The sequence below is a fragment of the Anopheles bellator genome, chromosome 1 (genome assembly GCF_943735745.2).
Source record: "Anopheles bellator chromosome 1, idAnoBellAS_SP24_06.2, whole genome shotgun sequence".
In the NCBI taxonomy this organism is placed as follows: Eukaryota; Metazoa; Arthropoda; class Insecta; order Diptera; family Culicidae; genus Anopheles; species Anopheles bellator.
This window is the reverse complement of record NC_071285.1, coordinates 53,348,706-53,364,891: the sequence shown is the minus strand read 5'-3', so window position 1 is coordinate 53,364,891 and position 16,186 is coordinate 53,348,706. Positions and strand designations below refer to the sequence as shown.

At 48.8% G+C, this 16,186-nt stretch overlaps 5 protein-coding genes across 5 annotated transcripts in view; 1 reads left to right on the top strand and 4 right to left on the bottom strand.

The window, feature by feature from the left end:
* Window positions 1-3,571, bottom strand: part of LOC131215852 (nucleolar and coiled-body phosphoprotein 1-like) — a 6,442-nt gene extending 2,871 nt beyond the window's left edge. Inside the window, exons 1-4 of the mRNA XM_058210249.1 lie at window positions 3,424-3,571; window positions 2,067-2,786; window positions 950-1,582; window positions 1-290 (exon numbers count right to left, since the gene is read on the bottom strand). The exon at window positions 1-290 is cut by the window's left edge and continues 1,153 nt beyond it. Of these exons, the coding sequence (XP_058066232.1) occupies window positions 1-290; window positions 950-1,582; window positions 2,067-2,786; window positions 3,424-3,525 (1,745 nt within the window). The 5' untranslated portion in view covers window positions 3,526-3,571. The remainder of the gene's footprint in view (window positions 291-949; window positions 1,583-2,066; window positions 2,787-3,423) is intronic.
* An 898-nt stretch (window positions 3,572-4,469) lies between these two features.
* Window positions 4,470-16,088, top strand: LOC131206633 (mediator of DNA damage checkpoint protein 1-like). The gene is made up of 6 exons (XM_058199253.1): window positions 4,470-4,541; window positions 4,611-4,715; window positions 11,084-11,344; window positions 11,428-14,872; window positions 15,160-15,480; window positions 15,542-16,088. The coding sequence occupies exons 1-6, from the start codon at window positions 4,524-4,526 to the stop codon at window positions 15,763-15,765; spliced, it is 4,374 nt and encodes a 1,457-aa protein (XP_058055236.1). The 5' UTR covers window positions 4,470-4,523; the 3' UTR covers window positions 15,766-16,088.
* On the bottom strand, window positions 4,713-6,517 carry LOC131206636 (venom carboxylesterase-6-like). The gene is made up of 2 exons (XM_058199257.1): window positions 5,271-6,517; window positions 4,713-5,208 (listed from the first exon to the last, which is right to left on the bottom strand). Exons 1-2 carry the CDS (start codon window positions 6,507-6,509, stop codon window positions 4,765-4,767), a joined length of 1,683 nt encoding a protein of 560 aa, XP_058055240.1. The 5' UTR covers window positions 6,510-6,517; the 3' UTR covers window positions 4,713-4,764.
* LOC131206635 (esterase-5B-like) lies at window positions 6,673-8,444 on the bottom strand. Its single transcript, XM_058199255.1, has 2 exons — window positions 7,224-8,444; window positions 6,673-7,156 (listed from the first exon to the last, which is right to left on the bottom strand). The coding sequence occupies exons 1-2, from the start codon at window positions 8,436-8,438 to the stop codon at window positions 6,686-6,688; spliced, it is 1,686 nt and encodes a 561-aa protein (XP_058055238.1). The 5' UTR covers window positions 8,439-8,444; the 3' UTR covers window positions 6,673-6,685.
* On the bottom strand, window positions 8,939-10,723 carry LOC131206634 (carboxylic ester hydrolase-like). The gene is made up of 2 exons (XM_058199254.1): window positions 9,464-10,723; window positions 8,939-9,400 (listed from the first exon to the last, which is right to left on the bottom strand). Exons 1-2 carry the CDS (start codon window positions 10,685-10,687, stop codon window positions 8,939-8,941), a joined length of 1,686 nt encoding a protein of 561 aa, XP_058055237.1. The 5' UTR covers window positions 10,688-10,723.
* Window positions 16,089-16,186: the final 98 nt, after the last annotated feature.

Here is a 16,186-nt window from a genome sequence, read left to right as displayed (position 1 = left end):
GGTTTTGGAGCGGCCTTCGCTGGAGGGGCCTTAACTGGAGCCTTTTTCACCGCTTCGTCCTCTGAACTATCATCGGAACTGTCCGATGATTCTTCTTTCTTTTTCACTGAAGCCTTAGCAGGTTTTGGGACGGCTTTACTTTGGACCGATTCTTCCTCAGATGTACTGTCGTCACTGGATGAGCCACTTGGCTTCTGTTTTTTCGCAGGATGACCGTTGATTGCTGACTTTGCGTTTTTTGTAGCAATACCATTCACTACAGGAGCTTTACCGTTGACCATTTTGTTTGTCTAATACGCAATGAAAAAAAAATTGTATTCAGTGTTTGTTTTGAACGACTTCGCGAAGCGCCAACTCACTCTATGACCAACGCGTGGATGATTAATCTTTTCAAATCATAAATTAAAAAATTTCTTTAGTACCTCAATTCCATCGGCTAAGCATTAGATGCTATTGACGAGGAATCAAAATCTGGTGATAAATGTTTTGATGGTACATAAATAAAAATGACAGCAACGAATATTGTCCGGTGTGTGTAGCTGACTGGAATTAGTCAATATATTTGAACGACAAAAATCGAAACTGACATGAAACGCAATTAAACTTACAAACAGCAAGTCGTAGGTATCTGGCACGAAATGTGTTTCATGAAATTTGTCCTTCCAGTGACTGTGTTACAGTTCGTAACATACAAAGACAAGTTTTATCCTTAACTCTAAACCAAACAGTTTTCGTTTCGGCCCTGTCCTGATTGTTTTTTTTCTGTCCACAATCTTTCGAATAAATGCGATGTGTTTTGGGGGAACCTGGTCAGTGGGGCGTGTAAGGCGTCGGTATCATTTAATGGTTGCAAGTCTATTCGGGGGGACATGCTTTTGACTTAAAAGAGAATGCAGTAAATCTATATCTTTTTCACACATTATTCTTCTAAACTCGGATAAAATTTCTAATCATCGCTGAGCTTGACCTTTTTATTGGGTGTCGCTTCGCTTCCGGAACCGAAGCTGCGATTACCTCCGCCAAAGTTTCCGCCCCGCCCACCGCGTCCACCTCGACCACCGAACCCTCGGCCGCCACCGGCACCACCGCGGCCACCGGAACCACCACGGCCACCGGAACCACCACGACCACCAGCACCCCGGAAACCCCCTCGACCACCGCCGCCACCGTGAGGTCCCGTGTCATTGGGATTCTTGGTCTGGCATTTCAAGCAGCTCCAGCGCGATGCAAAGTTTGCAAATTTGCAACTTGGACAGTTCCAATTGTTGTTCGGAACTGGATTCGCTTCGTCACACTTGAAGCATTTGGAGCGCGATGCAAAGTTCGATGTGCCGCATGCGGGACAGTCCCAGTCGTTGGGTTTCTTCTCGAAGCTGCGTCGATCGCCACCTGCATCGCCTCCCTTTCCTCCGCGGGGCGTTGCCGGGTTCGGGTTGGCCGCCGAACACTTGAAGCAACTGGAACGCGAGGCAAAGTTCGACTGATTGCAGCTCATGCAGTTCCAATCGCCGGGCTTTTCGAAGGATTTCCTCTCGCCTCCGGAGTTGCGATTATCGAAGCCACCGAAAGATTTACGCTCATTCTACGCGACCCAGCCCCGGGGTTGGCCACCAAGAAGAGAAAAAGAAAAAGAGAAAATTAGCACTTGTTTCAACAGCTCTCACAGGGGGCACGGAAGAAGATCGAGATATCGAGAGTGTGTCAGTCTAATAATCAGCAGGTTTCCTTTGTAATGGTTAAAGCAAAGATCGTAAATCGTTTCACATTGCACAGGCGAGCTACGTTACCCTAAAAAAAATACAATCATCCGTTTCTCAGCCCCTGTATGAAGGTTCATGAAATAGTGCCTCTTTTTCTCATTTTCCCTTCTCTTTAAGGATATCTTTGGCAGTATTGAATGACAACAAGAAACCTGTGGCCCCCATACTGAACCATTCCTTCACAATTGAGGAGCTCGATTAGACGATAGGACAAATTCTACTTTCCTAATTTACCCGCGACTGTGATTATTATATGACGAAAAGATTCACCACACAGCAAAAGGATTGATGCAAAAAGACACCTACCTGCTTGTTCTTTCCGTCCGATTTAGCGAAACTGGCGTTCTTGCCTTTCTTTCCGGTGTCTTCATCGTCTTCTTCCTCGTCGTCGTCATCATCCTCTTCATCGTCATCATCGTCCTCTGCCGGCTCTCCGGCCTTACGCTTCTGTCCCTGCAGCTGCGGCTTGTTCGCTGGCTTCTCTGTGGGGGTTTCCTCAGCTGAATCGTCCTCTGAATCCTCTTCGTCACTGTCCTCTTGTGCCTTTTTGGGTGCTAAAACCAGTGGCTTTTTCTTGTTTACCAGCGGCATGAAAGCCGGTGTCTCGTCTTCTTCGTCATCCTCATCGGAGTCCTCTTCGTCCGATGAACCTTGCTGTGCTGCCAGTTTTGGGGTCGCCGGAGTAACCGCGGGACCTTTGCCACCCTTCTTGGGCACCGAATTTAGTTCCTCCTCGGAATCGTCATCATCTTCGTCTTCCGAATCCTCTTCCTCCTGTGGCTTCATCGCAGCGGCGACTACCTTGCCGGCCGGCTTTCCGTTCGCTTTGCCGTTAGCAGCTGCGGCCTTAGCCTTACCGTTAGTTTGAAGTTTGGTTACCTCTTCCTCCTCGTCGGAATTTTCCTCTTCCGAGTCAGACGACGCCTCGGCACCAACATTGGCATCCAGCTGAAGCTTCTTCTTCGTCGTGGTCTGGTAGTGCTTCACGATTTCGTTCAAACTAGGCGATCCTTTAGGGAGTTTGGGCTAAGGGTTAAAAAGATTACCCCACATGACGGATTATATACTTTGCTATGCCAAAACCGACCCGCGGGGAAACGTTCCGAGGGGTTTTACTGTTTGAAATCATTGCCAAAACGGGAGAGAACACCATAAAGTCCATTCCCAAAATCGTAAGCGCGATTCCGGCTGCGGTTTTATTGTTGGAGTAGTAATTAAGGGAAAAAAATATAAAGAAAATGAATTCTAATCCCTCCTGAACATCTCCGTAGCACCAGGAAGTGCCCCCCCGCAAGAAGCATATTCATGCTTCAAGGCCTCTGCTGCCATGCGGTACAGATGCTGCGGCGGGTAGGAAGTGCGACGCACGCGTTGATTGCTACCACGCGGCGTCAAATCCGCCGTATTACTGTGTGACTCACTAAATGTGCCCGTAACTATTTTCACGGGGCGTTTTCCATTTTCCTGCCAGCTCGTACAATCAATTCGGGCTAATTAATCGCACGATGCACTTGGGAGCGTGGAACTAACCTAACTGCGTCGCACTTTCTGCGTCACCACGTGCACCGGCCTCAAGCGGCTAGCCGGAGCGATAAAGTCGAATACCGACCGAAATACGGCCTCCCGCGGTCCACCCCCATAATGCCGTGGAAGAGCTACTTACCGATTTGTATTTTTTCTGAAATACTTCCGCAAACGTTTTGTCTTTACGCGACAAATGTTCGAATACGAGCGCATCGAGAACTGTTTCACTGAGTGCGGCCATGTTGAACGAACGGAAAGAACTCTACACAACACCACGAACCACGACGTCTGCCAAAGGAGTGAACGCAGGCAGTGAACGCGCTGGGCGGGTTTTGCCCGGTATTCGCCGAACATGTGCTCCGGAAAGCGGCCCGTTGACAGTTCGTACGCCGTTTTGACAGCTCACGGGGCGAAACTGCGCGACGAGAATGAAGAAAATGTTGCTTTGAACTCCGGATCCTCGTTTTCCCGGCATTTTCAGCGAACTTGAGATTTTTCTTCGCATTAGAAAAATACAATTTCAGCTTAAAGGCGTCCACACGCCGCGGACGTTAATTACGTTACAACGCGTCGCTTTTTCGGACCATTCACACCGGTTGCGAACGGAAGCGAAAGACAACAGAAATTTTTTCGCCCTTAGAAAAAAATTCTTGGGTAGTTAAAAACTAATCGAAGACTACTCTATTGAGTTTTTTTGTATGCAAAATAATTTTACCTTAATTATTACTTGTAATACAAACACAAATTCATAATGAAACTATTTTAATTCTCGACTCAAATCTCAATGTCTTGAATTTGCGAATATAAACACAACAAATCTGTCAAGAGAAAAAATGTTTGCGGCGAAATTTAAAGAATGCTTTGTTGTGTTGTGATATGAATGGTTGGCAAAATCTCTGAAATCAGTTGATCAGTTGATTCGATTGACGATGATAAAACATGTTTATGGACGGTTAAACTTACTTGAACTAACTGCTAAATTTGCTAATTGGGCAAATTGTCCTTTTGAATGGCACAACTGCCAACGGTCATAATTGAGCTACTGTGATCGGTACCGTTCATACCCCTCCTAGCAGAAAAGCTGCGTTATGAAAACAGCGCCAACTGTAATGTCACAATCGGCGAGGCGCAAAACAACCATTCGCATTGTTGATTGTCGCTTGTGCGTTTGTTGTTTTCGTGAAAATTCCTGAACAGCGTAGTGTCTCTTAAATGTAAATTCTGTACTTTTAACCAACCATGTCGCCTTGTAATGTTGTAAGTTGTTTGCCTGCAGTGTGCAGTTTTGTGTGCGCCAATTGAATATGCTTATTTTTATTGTTTTAGATAAGTGTGATCGTCCGCGGTGTCCCATACACCATACCTCCAGGACTTTCACTGATCGGTTCAACGGAACACGAACGCTACAACTCGCTACTAGTAGCCGATCAGGTTCGTTTTTTTTTTATTGAGGGCTCCTTATGATACCTTTCCGTCGCCGCTAACCATTTACGGTGGTGCCGTCATTAAAATCCAGCTCGTTCCAAAACGCTTCATCGCTCAAGAAATCATTCGTTACGGTGGTGCTGTTTGGGTAGTTGATTGCCAAATAGGTTAATTGCGCAGCGCTCTTTTGGGGGTACATTTCACAGTCTCCGAAGCGAGGCTGAAGTCCGTAGGCAAATGATTCGTACAGGTCGACGAACTTGGAGACCATTTCCATTTCCTCTCCGGTGTACGGCATTCCGTTGCGTATGCTACTCGGTAGGATGAGCAGTAAATCTTCTCCGTGGGCGATGCCCAGATTGGCGTTGGAGCCAGACATTGCCTCTCCCAGGCCGTAAACCGCTTTGTATTGGTCAAAGTACAAGTACACCGAAATATGCCGTTGCATTAGCTTAACCATTTCCGTGACGCCCGCAAAGAAGAGGCGGTTGGAAATCATCTGCAGAAGGTTAGGTTATAGGTTAGGGATCACATATTGCGTCGCAATTGACAGCATTTTACCTTCACAAACTGACGATAGTTTTGCTCGTGCAGATCTTCCGATCCCAAGTAGTGAACTCTGATCCCCGTCGACAGCGCATCTCTCCATTGCTGGTCCGTCACGGCATACTTATAGTCCAAAATGCTTGGCAACAGTTCGTTCCACCGTTTGTCGATTTGCTGCAAATAGCTTGCGTTGCTAGCAAACTCTGCAGCCGGGTACAGTCCTTCCGCTTCTGTAACGGACAGCAGCAACGGAACTCGGCTAAACTTACCTTTCCGAGTCAGGGCAAGGGGATGTTCGGAAAGAAAAGGTTCCGGGTTGCGTGGGCCACGCTTCTCTACCACCACTCCGAGTGGCGAAAACGGATTGTATAGAAAATCTTGCAATGTTGCAACTTGTCGCACGATGTCTTCTGCTGCACGGTTTCTTAAACATTCTAGCATCGTTTGACTCTCGTTGAAGGCACATCCAACGCCGGACGCAATCGATCTGGCCTTTTCCGGTGCCCTCTCCATCATTACCCAGGGATTGAAGGCTGATCCACTGTGACCGATGCCACGGTGAAAGAGGTCCCACGAGAGAGGCGAAAGATAGTGCAAGTGCACACTGGCCGAACCGGCCGAAAAGCCGGACAGGGTGATCTGGTTCGGATTGCCACCGAAGTATTTGATGTTTTTCTTTACCCACTGCAGTGCTGTTCGTTGATCTTTCAGCCCAAAATTGCCCGCGATCACGTCATCTCCGGTGCTGAGAAATCCAAGAGGTCCGAGTCGATAGTTCACCGTGACCAGAAGCAGTGGGCGCGTGAGCAGGAAATCAGGCTGAAAGAATCCTCCGCCACCGTACATAAACGCACCGCCGTGCAGGAACACCACCGTCGGGAGAGGCTCACTTGGTGCCAGATCGGGAGTGTAAACGTTCACAAACAGGCAGTCTTCTTCACCCACCAGCTTATCGTCGCCAGGTTTCAGATGGGTCCACTGCATACACACGGGACCAACACGGGTCGCATTTCTTGGCTCGTACCACCGGTCGTCGTACGGTTCCGGTACTGCGAATCGGCGCACACCGATCGGTGCCTTCGCGTACGGTATCCCCTCGAAGGCGAAATAATTTTTACGCTGTTCACCAACAATGGGTCCATTTTTTATTGTGACCTTCACACCAACTGCCGTTGCTCCGACGGTATAGTCTAACAGTAGCAAAAAGGGAAACAAAACCGACACCAAAAACATGGTCGACCGCAGGATGGTCATAGGAATGAAATGGGTTCTTCTCAAATTTGGCGGATCATCTTTCTTCGTCGGATCAATGCTTCGTTGCGAAGAAGATTAGACTGCGTGCCGTGATAAGAACCATGGCAGTTGGTTTCTACCACTTGATAAGACAACTGCGAGTGACCGAAAGCGGCACTATCATGAACCCGAGCCCCCTACAGTTCAGAGTGAGGCATCGTTGGAATGTTTTTCGTTGGGTCCTCGTTGAAATCGAGCTTCTCCCAGAATGCCTCGTCGCTGACGCCGTAAGCCGTTTTCACCTCGCAACACTTGGGATGCTGCACCTCGAGGAACCGCAGCTTACCGGGCACGTTCTGAACGGGTAACTCGTGTTGACCGTACTTTGGAGGCAGTCCGCGCGAGAACGTGTCGTACAGGGTGACGAAATTGGACACCACCTTCAGTTCCTCGTCGCTGTACGGATGGTCGTCCCGTAAGTCGCTGGGGAAGACGAGCAACGTGTCATCGCCGTGCGCCACGCCAAGATTGTTATCGGTACCGGACAGCAGTTCACCCAGTCCATAAACTGCCTTAAAGTTGAAGTAATAGAAGTAGACCGGAAGGTGTGGCTGCAGCAACTTAGCTGTGCGCGTTACGCCCTCGACAAAGAGGCGGTTTGATAGAATCTGGATCGGATTCGAATTGGCACTATGAATTCATCTGGCCAGGAGAAAATAAGCCTCTCATACTCACAGAAATCAACTTATGATAGTTGTCCGGCGACAGTTTACGATCGTTTCCAAAGTACCGTTGGCTGATCGTCGTTGAAAGTTCGAAGCGTTGCTTTGGATCCGGCACGGCCGTTTTGTAGTCTAAAATGCTGGGCAGCAAATCGTGCCAGTGTTCATCGATGTCCTCCAGGTACTTTGGGTTGCTAATAAATTCGGCAGCCGGATACACACCTTCGGCTTGCGTCACGGACAGTATGAGTGGAACTTTGGTCAGCTTTCCCTTTTTCGAAAGAACCGCCGGATGGTCCGACAGGAAGGGTCTGCTGTTGACTTTACTTTGCCTCTCGACGACGACACCAAAGGGAGTGAACGGATTGTACAGATAGTCGAGAAAGAATGGTACTTGACGCACAATGTCTTCCGCGGGTCGCTGCCGCAGACACTGCAGCAACGATTCACTACGATCGGTGGGGCAAGCTAGGGCTTGTGCGATTCGTTTCGCTTTCTGTGCCGATCCTTCAGCCATCACCCAAGGGTTCAGGGCAGTGCCACTGTGGGCGATTCCATTCTGGAACAGCCCGCGTGACATTGGTGAAAGGTAGTGCAGATGGACACTGGATCCCCCGGCAGAAAACCCAACCAGCGTCACCCGACCTGGATCTCCGCCGAAATGGTGAATGTTACGCTTCACCCACCGCAGGGCCATAACCTGATCTTTGAGCCCGTAATTTCCGGGAATCGCATCGTCTTCGGTGCTGAGGAAGCCGAGCGGACCGACGCGATAGTTGAAAGTGACCACCACCAACGGTTTCTGTAGGACAAAGCGCGGCGAGAACATTCCTCCACCACCGAACATGAACGCACCGCCATGGATGTAAACCAGCGTCGGAAGCCTGGCGGATTGGTCTAGCGAAGTGGTGTACACATTGGCGTACAAGCAATCTTCCTCACCCTCAAACTTATCCGTCCCGGACGGCAGGTGATTCCACTGCATACAGAACGGCCCAAGCTGGGTGGCGTTCCGTGGTTCGGTCCACGGTTCATCGTACGCTTGCGGTGCAGCAAATCGAAGGTCTCCAAGCGGAGGTTTAGCGTACGGTAATCCCTCGAAGGCATAGTAATGTTCACGGTGCTCGCCAATGATCGGACCATTTTCGGTGCGAACAAGCGACCCGGTGACGGACGGTGTGAAACAGCTAATTATTAACACGAAGCCTACCACTGCTAATCGTGTCATTTTGCACCCGAATTGTAGTATTCTCAAGCCACGATTCACCAACCAAGTTTCTTCTCCGCAAATCCACCCGTTAATGGGTAGAATCTACCTCTGTAATAGCTGGATCGGCACTGAGTGTTCTTCTACCCCGGATCCTTAATTTAAAACTGTTTCGTCCCAAACATACAGCACACAGGTATGGTTCGGCCATAAGCTTGCCACAAAACGAACCATAATCTTATCGGTTCCAGATTTTGCTCTTCGTTCTTCTGCCCGTCCATTCCGCGGGCTATTGTTGTCTCACCTTATCGATGCATTACCTAAACCAAAAATGCTTCGCCCCGGAATATTATTGTCTAAATCGAATGGCCGCACGCTTATTGCAATTAAGCAACTTCTTGCAATCTTGCAATTGATTTGTATTTTTTGTTTACACCAATTTTGGGATATAATTTATGAATGGAAAATTCATCTCTATAATTTAGTCTTATCTTTCTAATTCATTAAGGTAGGATCAAATTCTACAACTCACTGTGCGTCGTGTGCACGACATCGCGTGGTGCGTCGTTACAGTCCAGTTCGTTCCAAAATGTTTCATCGCTCACGCCTGCCGATTGTATGGTTTGACTCGTTGGGTAGTTTAATTTCAAATATGTAATCATCTCTGACGAATCCTGAACCGGCAACTCGTACGAACCGAACATTGGCTTGCCCCCTTTAGCGAACGTTTCGTACATACCGACGAAGCGATCGACAACCTCAAGTTCCTCGTCCGTGTACGGTACGAGATGCCTGAGGACGCTCGGGAAAATCAGCAGCACATCATCCCCATGGGCCACACCAAGGTCATCGCGGTGCGAAAGTGCCTCCCCTACGCCGTACTTTGCTTTGTAGTGATCGACGTAGAGATAAACCGGTGTGTGACGTTGCATCAGTTTGGCCGTTTCCGTGAAGCCCACGAAGTACAGTCGATTGGAAATGAGCTGTGGAAAGAGATGAAAACTGTACGTTCTATTGGGCTACTGTCCACGATCAGGAAAATATACCCGCACAAGATCGCCAAAGTTATCGACCGTCACCCGCTGCGATCCGAAGTAGTGCTTGCGAATCGCGCTCGACAGTTGATCGCGCCTGGCCCGTTCCGGGACGGCCGTTTTGTAGTCGAGTATGCTAGGGATCAACTCATTCCAGTGCGAATCGATCGCTGCGAGATATTCAGGTTTGCTGAGAAACTCTGCCCCCGGATAAAGTCCTTCGGCCTCCGTTACGGAGAGTATCAACGGTAACTTGTTGAACGTTCCTTCCACCATCAGTGAGTGAGGTGTTTGTTCGAGAAACGGTTCCGGATTGTTGGCGGTCCGTTGTTCAAGCACCACCCCAAACGGTGAAAATGGATTGTACAGGAAATCAAGCAACGAAGACACTTGCCGTACAATGTCCTCGGCAGGACGTTCGCGCAAGCAATCGCGCAATTCTAACGTTTTGCGTGTCGGACAACCCAAGGCAGCGGCTAAACGTTTCGCTTTTTCGGCCGATCGTTCTGCCATCACCCACGGATTGAGTACCGTTCCACTATGGGCAATTCCGTTGCTGAACAGTCCACTCGAGCGGGGGGACAAGTAGTGCAGGTGTACACTGGCCGATCCGGCCGAATAGCCGACAATCGTTACTCGACCGGGATCACCACCGAAGCTTTCAATGTTCTTTTGAACCCAGCGCAGGGCCGTCACTTGATCTGTTAAACCGTAGTTCCCGGGAATGGCATCATCTTCGGTACTGAGAAACCCGAGCGGTCCGAGACGATAGTTGAACGTGACTAGCACCAGCGGCCGTTGCATAAGATGATCCGGCTCGTAGAAACTCCCCATACCGAACATCAAAGCTCCACCATGGATGAACACGATCGTCGGTAGCTTAGCTGCCGCGTCCGGGTTGCGGGTGTACACGTTCAGAAACAAACAATCCTCCGCTCCGTCCAGTTTGTCTTCGTTCGGATTTAAATGGTTCCACTGAAGACACACCGGTCCGAAGCGGGTCGTGTTCCGTGGTTCGGTCCACAACTCATCGTTCAGTTCCGACGGTGTGAACCGTAGTTTTCCGATCGGAGCCTTCGCATACGGTATGCCCTCGAAGGCGTGATAGTCTCCCCTTCGCTCACCTACTATGGGGCCATTTTTTGTGCCAACAATGCTCGTGCTATCACCACCACTGACCGCTGCTACACAAACGAAGCAATAGAGGATCGACACTACCAAGTGCAACGGTTTCATGGTGTGGACATCAAGGTTCGCAGTTCGCTATACTGCTCACTGGTTTCGGCGAGACTGCCGGAGGAGATGCTCAATATGCCCTTTTTAATGCCTTACGTCCGATAACCACCAAACACATCCAACAACGCACATTGTTATCGCGGAACCGGTTCAGTTAATGTTAACACAAATGCAAGCAGATGATCAACGTATGGGCGGGTTGATAAGAAACGTGACCTCTTTGGCGCGAGCCTACGGCAGCATCATTTAGCCACGCTCATCTGAAGGGCAAGAGCAGTGGTCGGCCCTAAAAAGCGTTGCTAAATTTTTTTGCACGCTGAAATACGTTTGTTACATAGGTAATGAAGTAATCGTTTAGACGCTTTGCTTTATGGCTTCTCGTTTCTTATTTTACAGACCGTCTCGCCCAAACATGCCAGCATACGCTACGATTCAGCCACAAACAGACTGGAGGTGATGGATTTGTGTTCGCACAGTGGTGTGACTGTTGACCAGCGCCCACTGGATCCGTTGGTGTGGTGTGAAATAAACCCGCTTAGCCGAATATTTTTTGGTTCAGTAACTGTGATTATCAAAATCGACCTACCATCCAAGAAGCCCGACATTTCGTTCTTTCAAGATGACGACTCAAACGATTTTATTGACTGCAGTCTTCAGGTAAGTGCACTCGGCTTAAGCGTCACCAACTCCACCGAAAGGGGCCGGAATAGGCCCATTCACACGTTCACTATTCTTAACAGGAATCACACATGCTTAAGACAAGGCAAGCGGAAACATCAGGAAGTGGTGGCTCGTTCAATGAATCACTGAGACCGTTTTCGTCCATTCGCACAACAGCAACACTGTCATCAGCTGAGGCGCACAAGAGCGCTCGGCGTAGCAGTTTTCTGGTTCCAGCTACGCAGCAGCTCGAAGAGAGTATTTCTTCAAGAGTTCCCAACGGCTCCAAACTGGATATTGAAGATAGTGTAGTGAGTGGACGGCCAAGTGATGAAGCAACCCCCGGAACGGGACTCCTAGGAAAAGATGGCGACGACGACGATGGATTCTTCTTCATTCCTGAAACCCAACTGGATGAACTGGACTGCGTTTCGGAAGTGATTGGAGGGATTGTTCCCGTTGGCGAACCTACATGCGGTGTCGTGACGCAATCCACAGAAGACGACTACTTTCAAATGACGGAACAAGATGATGACGATCAGAACAGCATCGATGGACTATTCAACAATAAGTACATCGAGGAGTCGCAAAATTTACTTCAAAGTATGGACGAGTCGTACCGGCTACAGGCACAGGACCAAGATGATAGGCAGCAACCTGTCTCGATACTCCCCGAGCGATCCGTGGATTCAATATCGTTTCATGAGAATCGAAACACCACACAGGAGATGAGTCGCATCGAGTGGAACGAGAGTAAGCAAGTAAACGATCAACCGATCGCTGCAGTGTTATCCGATATGGAACCTGACCCTGGGCAAGGAGAAGCCTACTGTGGCGAGCCAGATGACCGAACAGTGACACCAGATTTAGTTTTCGAAAAATCGCAGGGCGGAGAGAAAGAACTTCGAAATGGTTCAGCAACGCCTGACTTGGAGCTCAATAGCCGGCCTGGAGCAACGGATCGTGGCGAAGAAAACGATCAAACAGCGATACCCCATTTGGATGTCGATAAACCGCAGGACGGCGAGAAAGAATTGCGTAACGGTTCGGCAACACCAAAACAAAAGCTTGATAATCAACCTGGAACAACTGATCGTGGCGAAGAAGATGATCGAACAGTGACACCGGATTTGGATTTTAATAAACCGCAGGACGTCGAGAATGAATCGATGACTGGTTCAGCAACGCCCGACCTGAACGTGCACCTTAATGATCAACTTGGAGCAACTGATCCTGGCGAAGAAGATGATCGAACAGAGACTCCCGATTTGAATTTCGATGAACCAGAGGGAGCAGCGAATAAGAAGCGGGATTCGTCAGCAACCCCGGATTTGGAATTGGATAGTAAAGCTCCACAAAAAAGCACCGAAATTGAAGCTGATATTGCAGATCGTGCTTCTGTGGTGCGTGCTTCACCTGCACTGTGCATTGAAGAACAACAAGAACATGATCAGGAGTTTGAAATTTCCCTTAACCAAGAGGGTGGCGTACCTCATGCGAGAAACAACGTGTACGAGATGGAAACACAAGCCTTTATCGCGGGTGAAGTGGAAGTGCTCACTGATGATGTTGATCCGTACAACTTATCCACGCAGCCGCTACCCAGAGAGAAAGCTACAGTCTTGCCCGCAGTTGTGCGTCCCAAAAGGCAACGGAAAAAGACAGAATCACCGGCCAAGGTCGATGAGAAAGATTTGGTAACACAGCCCTTAACTCCTCCACCAAGCTTCGTTTTGATGCCGCGTGCAACGCGCCGAAAAAGGGCCCCAGAAGTTTCTTCTCCGGTTGCGATAGATCCGTCCGATCTGCTGACGCAACCTCTCAGCCCACCGAGGAATTACCTTTCCGGCGGGGTGCGTAAGAACAGCACAGCTAAAACTAAAACGACCCCGAAAGCAACGAGCGCCGTTTACGATTTGCAGACCCAACCGTTAAGCCCTGTGCCATCGCGGATGCTATCGGATGATAGATTTAGCGATAAAGTTCCTGTAGTTGCCCTGATCGATATTAAATATTTTCGCCGGTCGAACGAATCGGCACAAGATCCTTATCTGGCTGCAACGCAACCTTTGATCGAAGACGAAGAGGGAAATGTTTACGATCTCCAAACACAGCCATTTTGTTCGACGTCGCGACTAACGGCTGGCACTGGTAGCGATCTTGACGATAGCGGAAACCACACGATTCCGATGGCTGTCAATGAACAGTATCTGGAGACTAAGGAGGAGCCGAACGTTACACAATTTTGTCCAAAAATTAATAGCACCGTCCGCCAGTCGATGATTGCTGATCAGCAGCAAGAGGAACAGCTGAAAATCTCACCCTCTTCCAATAAGGAAAACCAAGTGGCAGACACTTTGCCCAACGAGCCCGAAAATGAGGATCTTGAGGATAGCTTTTGTTTGTCAGCAACGCTTCCGATGGGGGAACTCGGGACGGGCGGCACAACCGATTCCAATGCAAGTACGAAGGTGAACAAACGATCCACAAAGAAAACGAACGAGCTCATGTTTAAATTACCGGCTACCAAAACCCCGGCGCCCAAGAAACGCAAGCCGTCTCCATTTCAACAATTCCTTACTCCAGAACACTCACTGTTCGCTTGTCTTCCAAAGGCAGATGTGATCCGTTCGTCGACGAGTGCGATAAGCGGACTGTGTGGAAGTAGTTCGCATGGTGCGGTCAGTAAACATGCGTATCCTTTCGGCGATGGCAGCAGCAGTGACAGCGAAGAGGACAGCAAAGTATTCAAAAAAACAAACGTTAGCGAAGCGTATGAACGGGAGCTGGAAAAATCGAAAGAGGATGCAAAGCGGAGCAAATTGGCCAAAGAAGCAAAAACGGATCGTCAAACGAAATCTAACCGTTCGAAGCGCACGGAAAAACCTGTTGAGAATAAAGAGCACGAGGCGCACGGTGCTGCTGAAGGGAGCGCATCCGCGAAGACCAGCGGAGTCCCGGAGAGAAAATCTACCAGGAAAAGAGAAAGCACTAAAAAACTGGAGGCCAAAGACTCGAAAAGAACGCGATCGAAACGGGCCTCTGAGTCGAGTGAGCCACAAGTTGTAGTTCCCAAGCGCAGTCGCCGTGAGGTGCGCCAAAAGATACCAACGATCGAGGAATCGGTTGAGTATGACCGTCACAGTACTGGTGTAGGTTCCGGTGGTAACGAGATTGTTCCGCCACCGCGCACCCGAAAGCGAAAGGAGAGATCTTCGGAGAAGCAGGAAAAACTTTTGACCGAGGCGACTGAGCGGACAACTTCGGCGGCCATCACAACCACTCGGACCTCTCGGAAGAAGGTAGATGCTTCAAACGACAATACGGGTCGGGAAGAAAATGGATCTTCGTTAGTCGGGGCTGCGGGTGGAGTTGAAAGGGAGGCACTGGTTCGGGGGAACCTTAGCTCCACCAGCAGCGTGGCGAGCGATGGATCGAAAATGTCGGTCCGTACCAGAAACCGGCCAATGATCATGTTCACACGAATGGACCCCGAACCGTACCGAGCGATTATAGCCCGTGCTGGTACGTAGAGGTTTATGATGCGAGTTACTTTGGATTCGATTGTACCCACGGCTTATCTCCTCCTAAAATTCCTATCGTTTTCGAACCCATACTCATCAGTAATCACTTGTTGCTGCTTGCGTGTTCAATTTGCCAAGGTTTTGTCATTTTTAAATTCAAAATGCAGACTGTGCTACATTGCGCCCTACCGTTTGGAGTTTGGCCTACACTGCTTCTAGAACTGTTACGCTGGTTACTTTCACGGACTCAACGGCGATTTCGTCGTTCTTCTCTTGTTTTCGGTACAGGTGGTAAAATAGTGGACATACCGGAAATGGCCACGATTCTCGTGACGGATCGCATCAAACGAACGTACAAATTTCTGTGCGCCGTCGCCAAAGGTATACCTATTGTGGGTCAATCGTATCTGGACGCTTTGAAGGCGACCGACGGGAAGGACAAACCAGTGGTGGACCCATGGGAGCACATCCTGGTCGATAATGACTCTGAAAAGCGCTACGTATTCCATCTCCGTGAAACACTGTTGAAGGCACGCCAGAATAAACTATTTCGTGACTATACCGTTTTTGTGACCTCCAACACACAACCACCCGCATCGGAGCTATTTTGTAAGTGCGCCAGCCTCATCTAGCAACGATCGTAATTTCTCATGTGCGTTTTGTTTTACAGTGATACTATCGTGTGCCGGAGCCAAACCGTTAAAAAACCCGCCCAGCAGCAGTTCACCACCGATTAATCTGCACAAAATGTTTGTAATCTCGAGCCCCGAAGACGCTGCATCGTGGGTAAAGTACAGGGAAAAATATCCACGCATTGAAGTCATCTCCTCGGAAGGGTTTATGATCTCCATCATACATCATGCGGTTTCGTTCGAGAATTATCGGTTGCTTTGAATAGATAGATACAAAAATGGGCATGAAATAGTACAATGAACCAGCGAAGTGACGAAATGTTGTGCCATCAGTCAATTAAGAAACAGGTGCTGCATTGACATGTTTTATACAGAGTTTATCCTTTTCCTTACTCTTGCTTTACTCCAGTGCTTTATTGCTACGAAACTTTCGGGTTTTATTAACAATCATCTTTGGGATTACCTTATGGCTAATTGCTAACCATATTCTTCACGATGAAATGGCCATTTTTACATCACATTTTGCCTCAGTACGACCTTTTGAACTACGATTTGTTATGTTGCAAACGCAATGGTTTACTTAAAAAATAAATTAACCAGTTTTCCACCGTTATTCCGTGCACATTTCAATTCAATGGGAACTTCGAACTCTGTCGTATAAATGGATTCACAACCGTCACTCG

What these genes read in the sequence shown, in the direction of transcription:
- LOC131206633 (XM_058199253.1), top strand. An exon ending in TTATTGACTGCAGTCTTCAG is followed by an intron (nt 11,345 to 11,427) that starts GTAAGTGCACTC and finishes TATTCTTAACAG; the next exon opens with GAATCACACATGCTTAAGAC. An exon ending in AGCGATTATAGCCCGTGCTG is followed by an intron (nt 14,873 to 15,159) that starts GTACGTAGAGGT and finishes TTTTCGGTACAG; the next exon opens with GTGGTAAAATAGTGGACATA.
- LOC131206636 (XM_058199257.1), bottom strand. Translation starts at nt 6,509, where the DNA reads ATGACCATCCTGCGGTCGACCATGTTTTTGGTGTCGGTTTTGTTTCCC. An exon ending in ACTATCGTCAGTTTGTGAAG is followed by an intron (nt 5,209 to 5,270) that starts GTAAAATGCTGT and finishes AACCTTCTGCAG; the next exon opens with ATGATTTCCAACCGCCTCTT.
- LOC131206635 (XM_058199255.1), bottom strand. Translation starts at nt 8,438, where the DNA reads ATGACACGATTAGCAGTGGTAGGCTTCGTGTTAATAATTAGCTGTTTC. An exon ending in ACTATCATAAGTTGATTTCT is followed by an intron (nt 7,157 to 7,223) that starts GTGAGTATGAGA and finishes AATCCGATCCAG; the next exon opens with ATTCTATCAAACCGCCTCTT.
- LOC131206634 (XM_058199254.1), bottom strand. Translation starts at nt 10,687, where the DNA reads ATGAAACCGTTGCACTTGGTAGTGTCGATCCTCTATTGCTTCGTTTGT. An exon ending in ACTTTGGCGATCTTGTGCGG is followed by an intron (nt 9,401 to 9,463) that starts GTATATTTTCCT and finishes CTCTTTCCACAG; the next exon opens with CTCATTTCCAATCGACTGTA.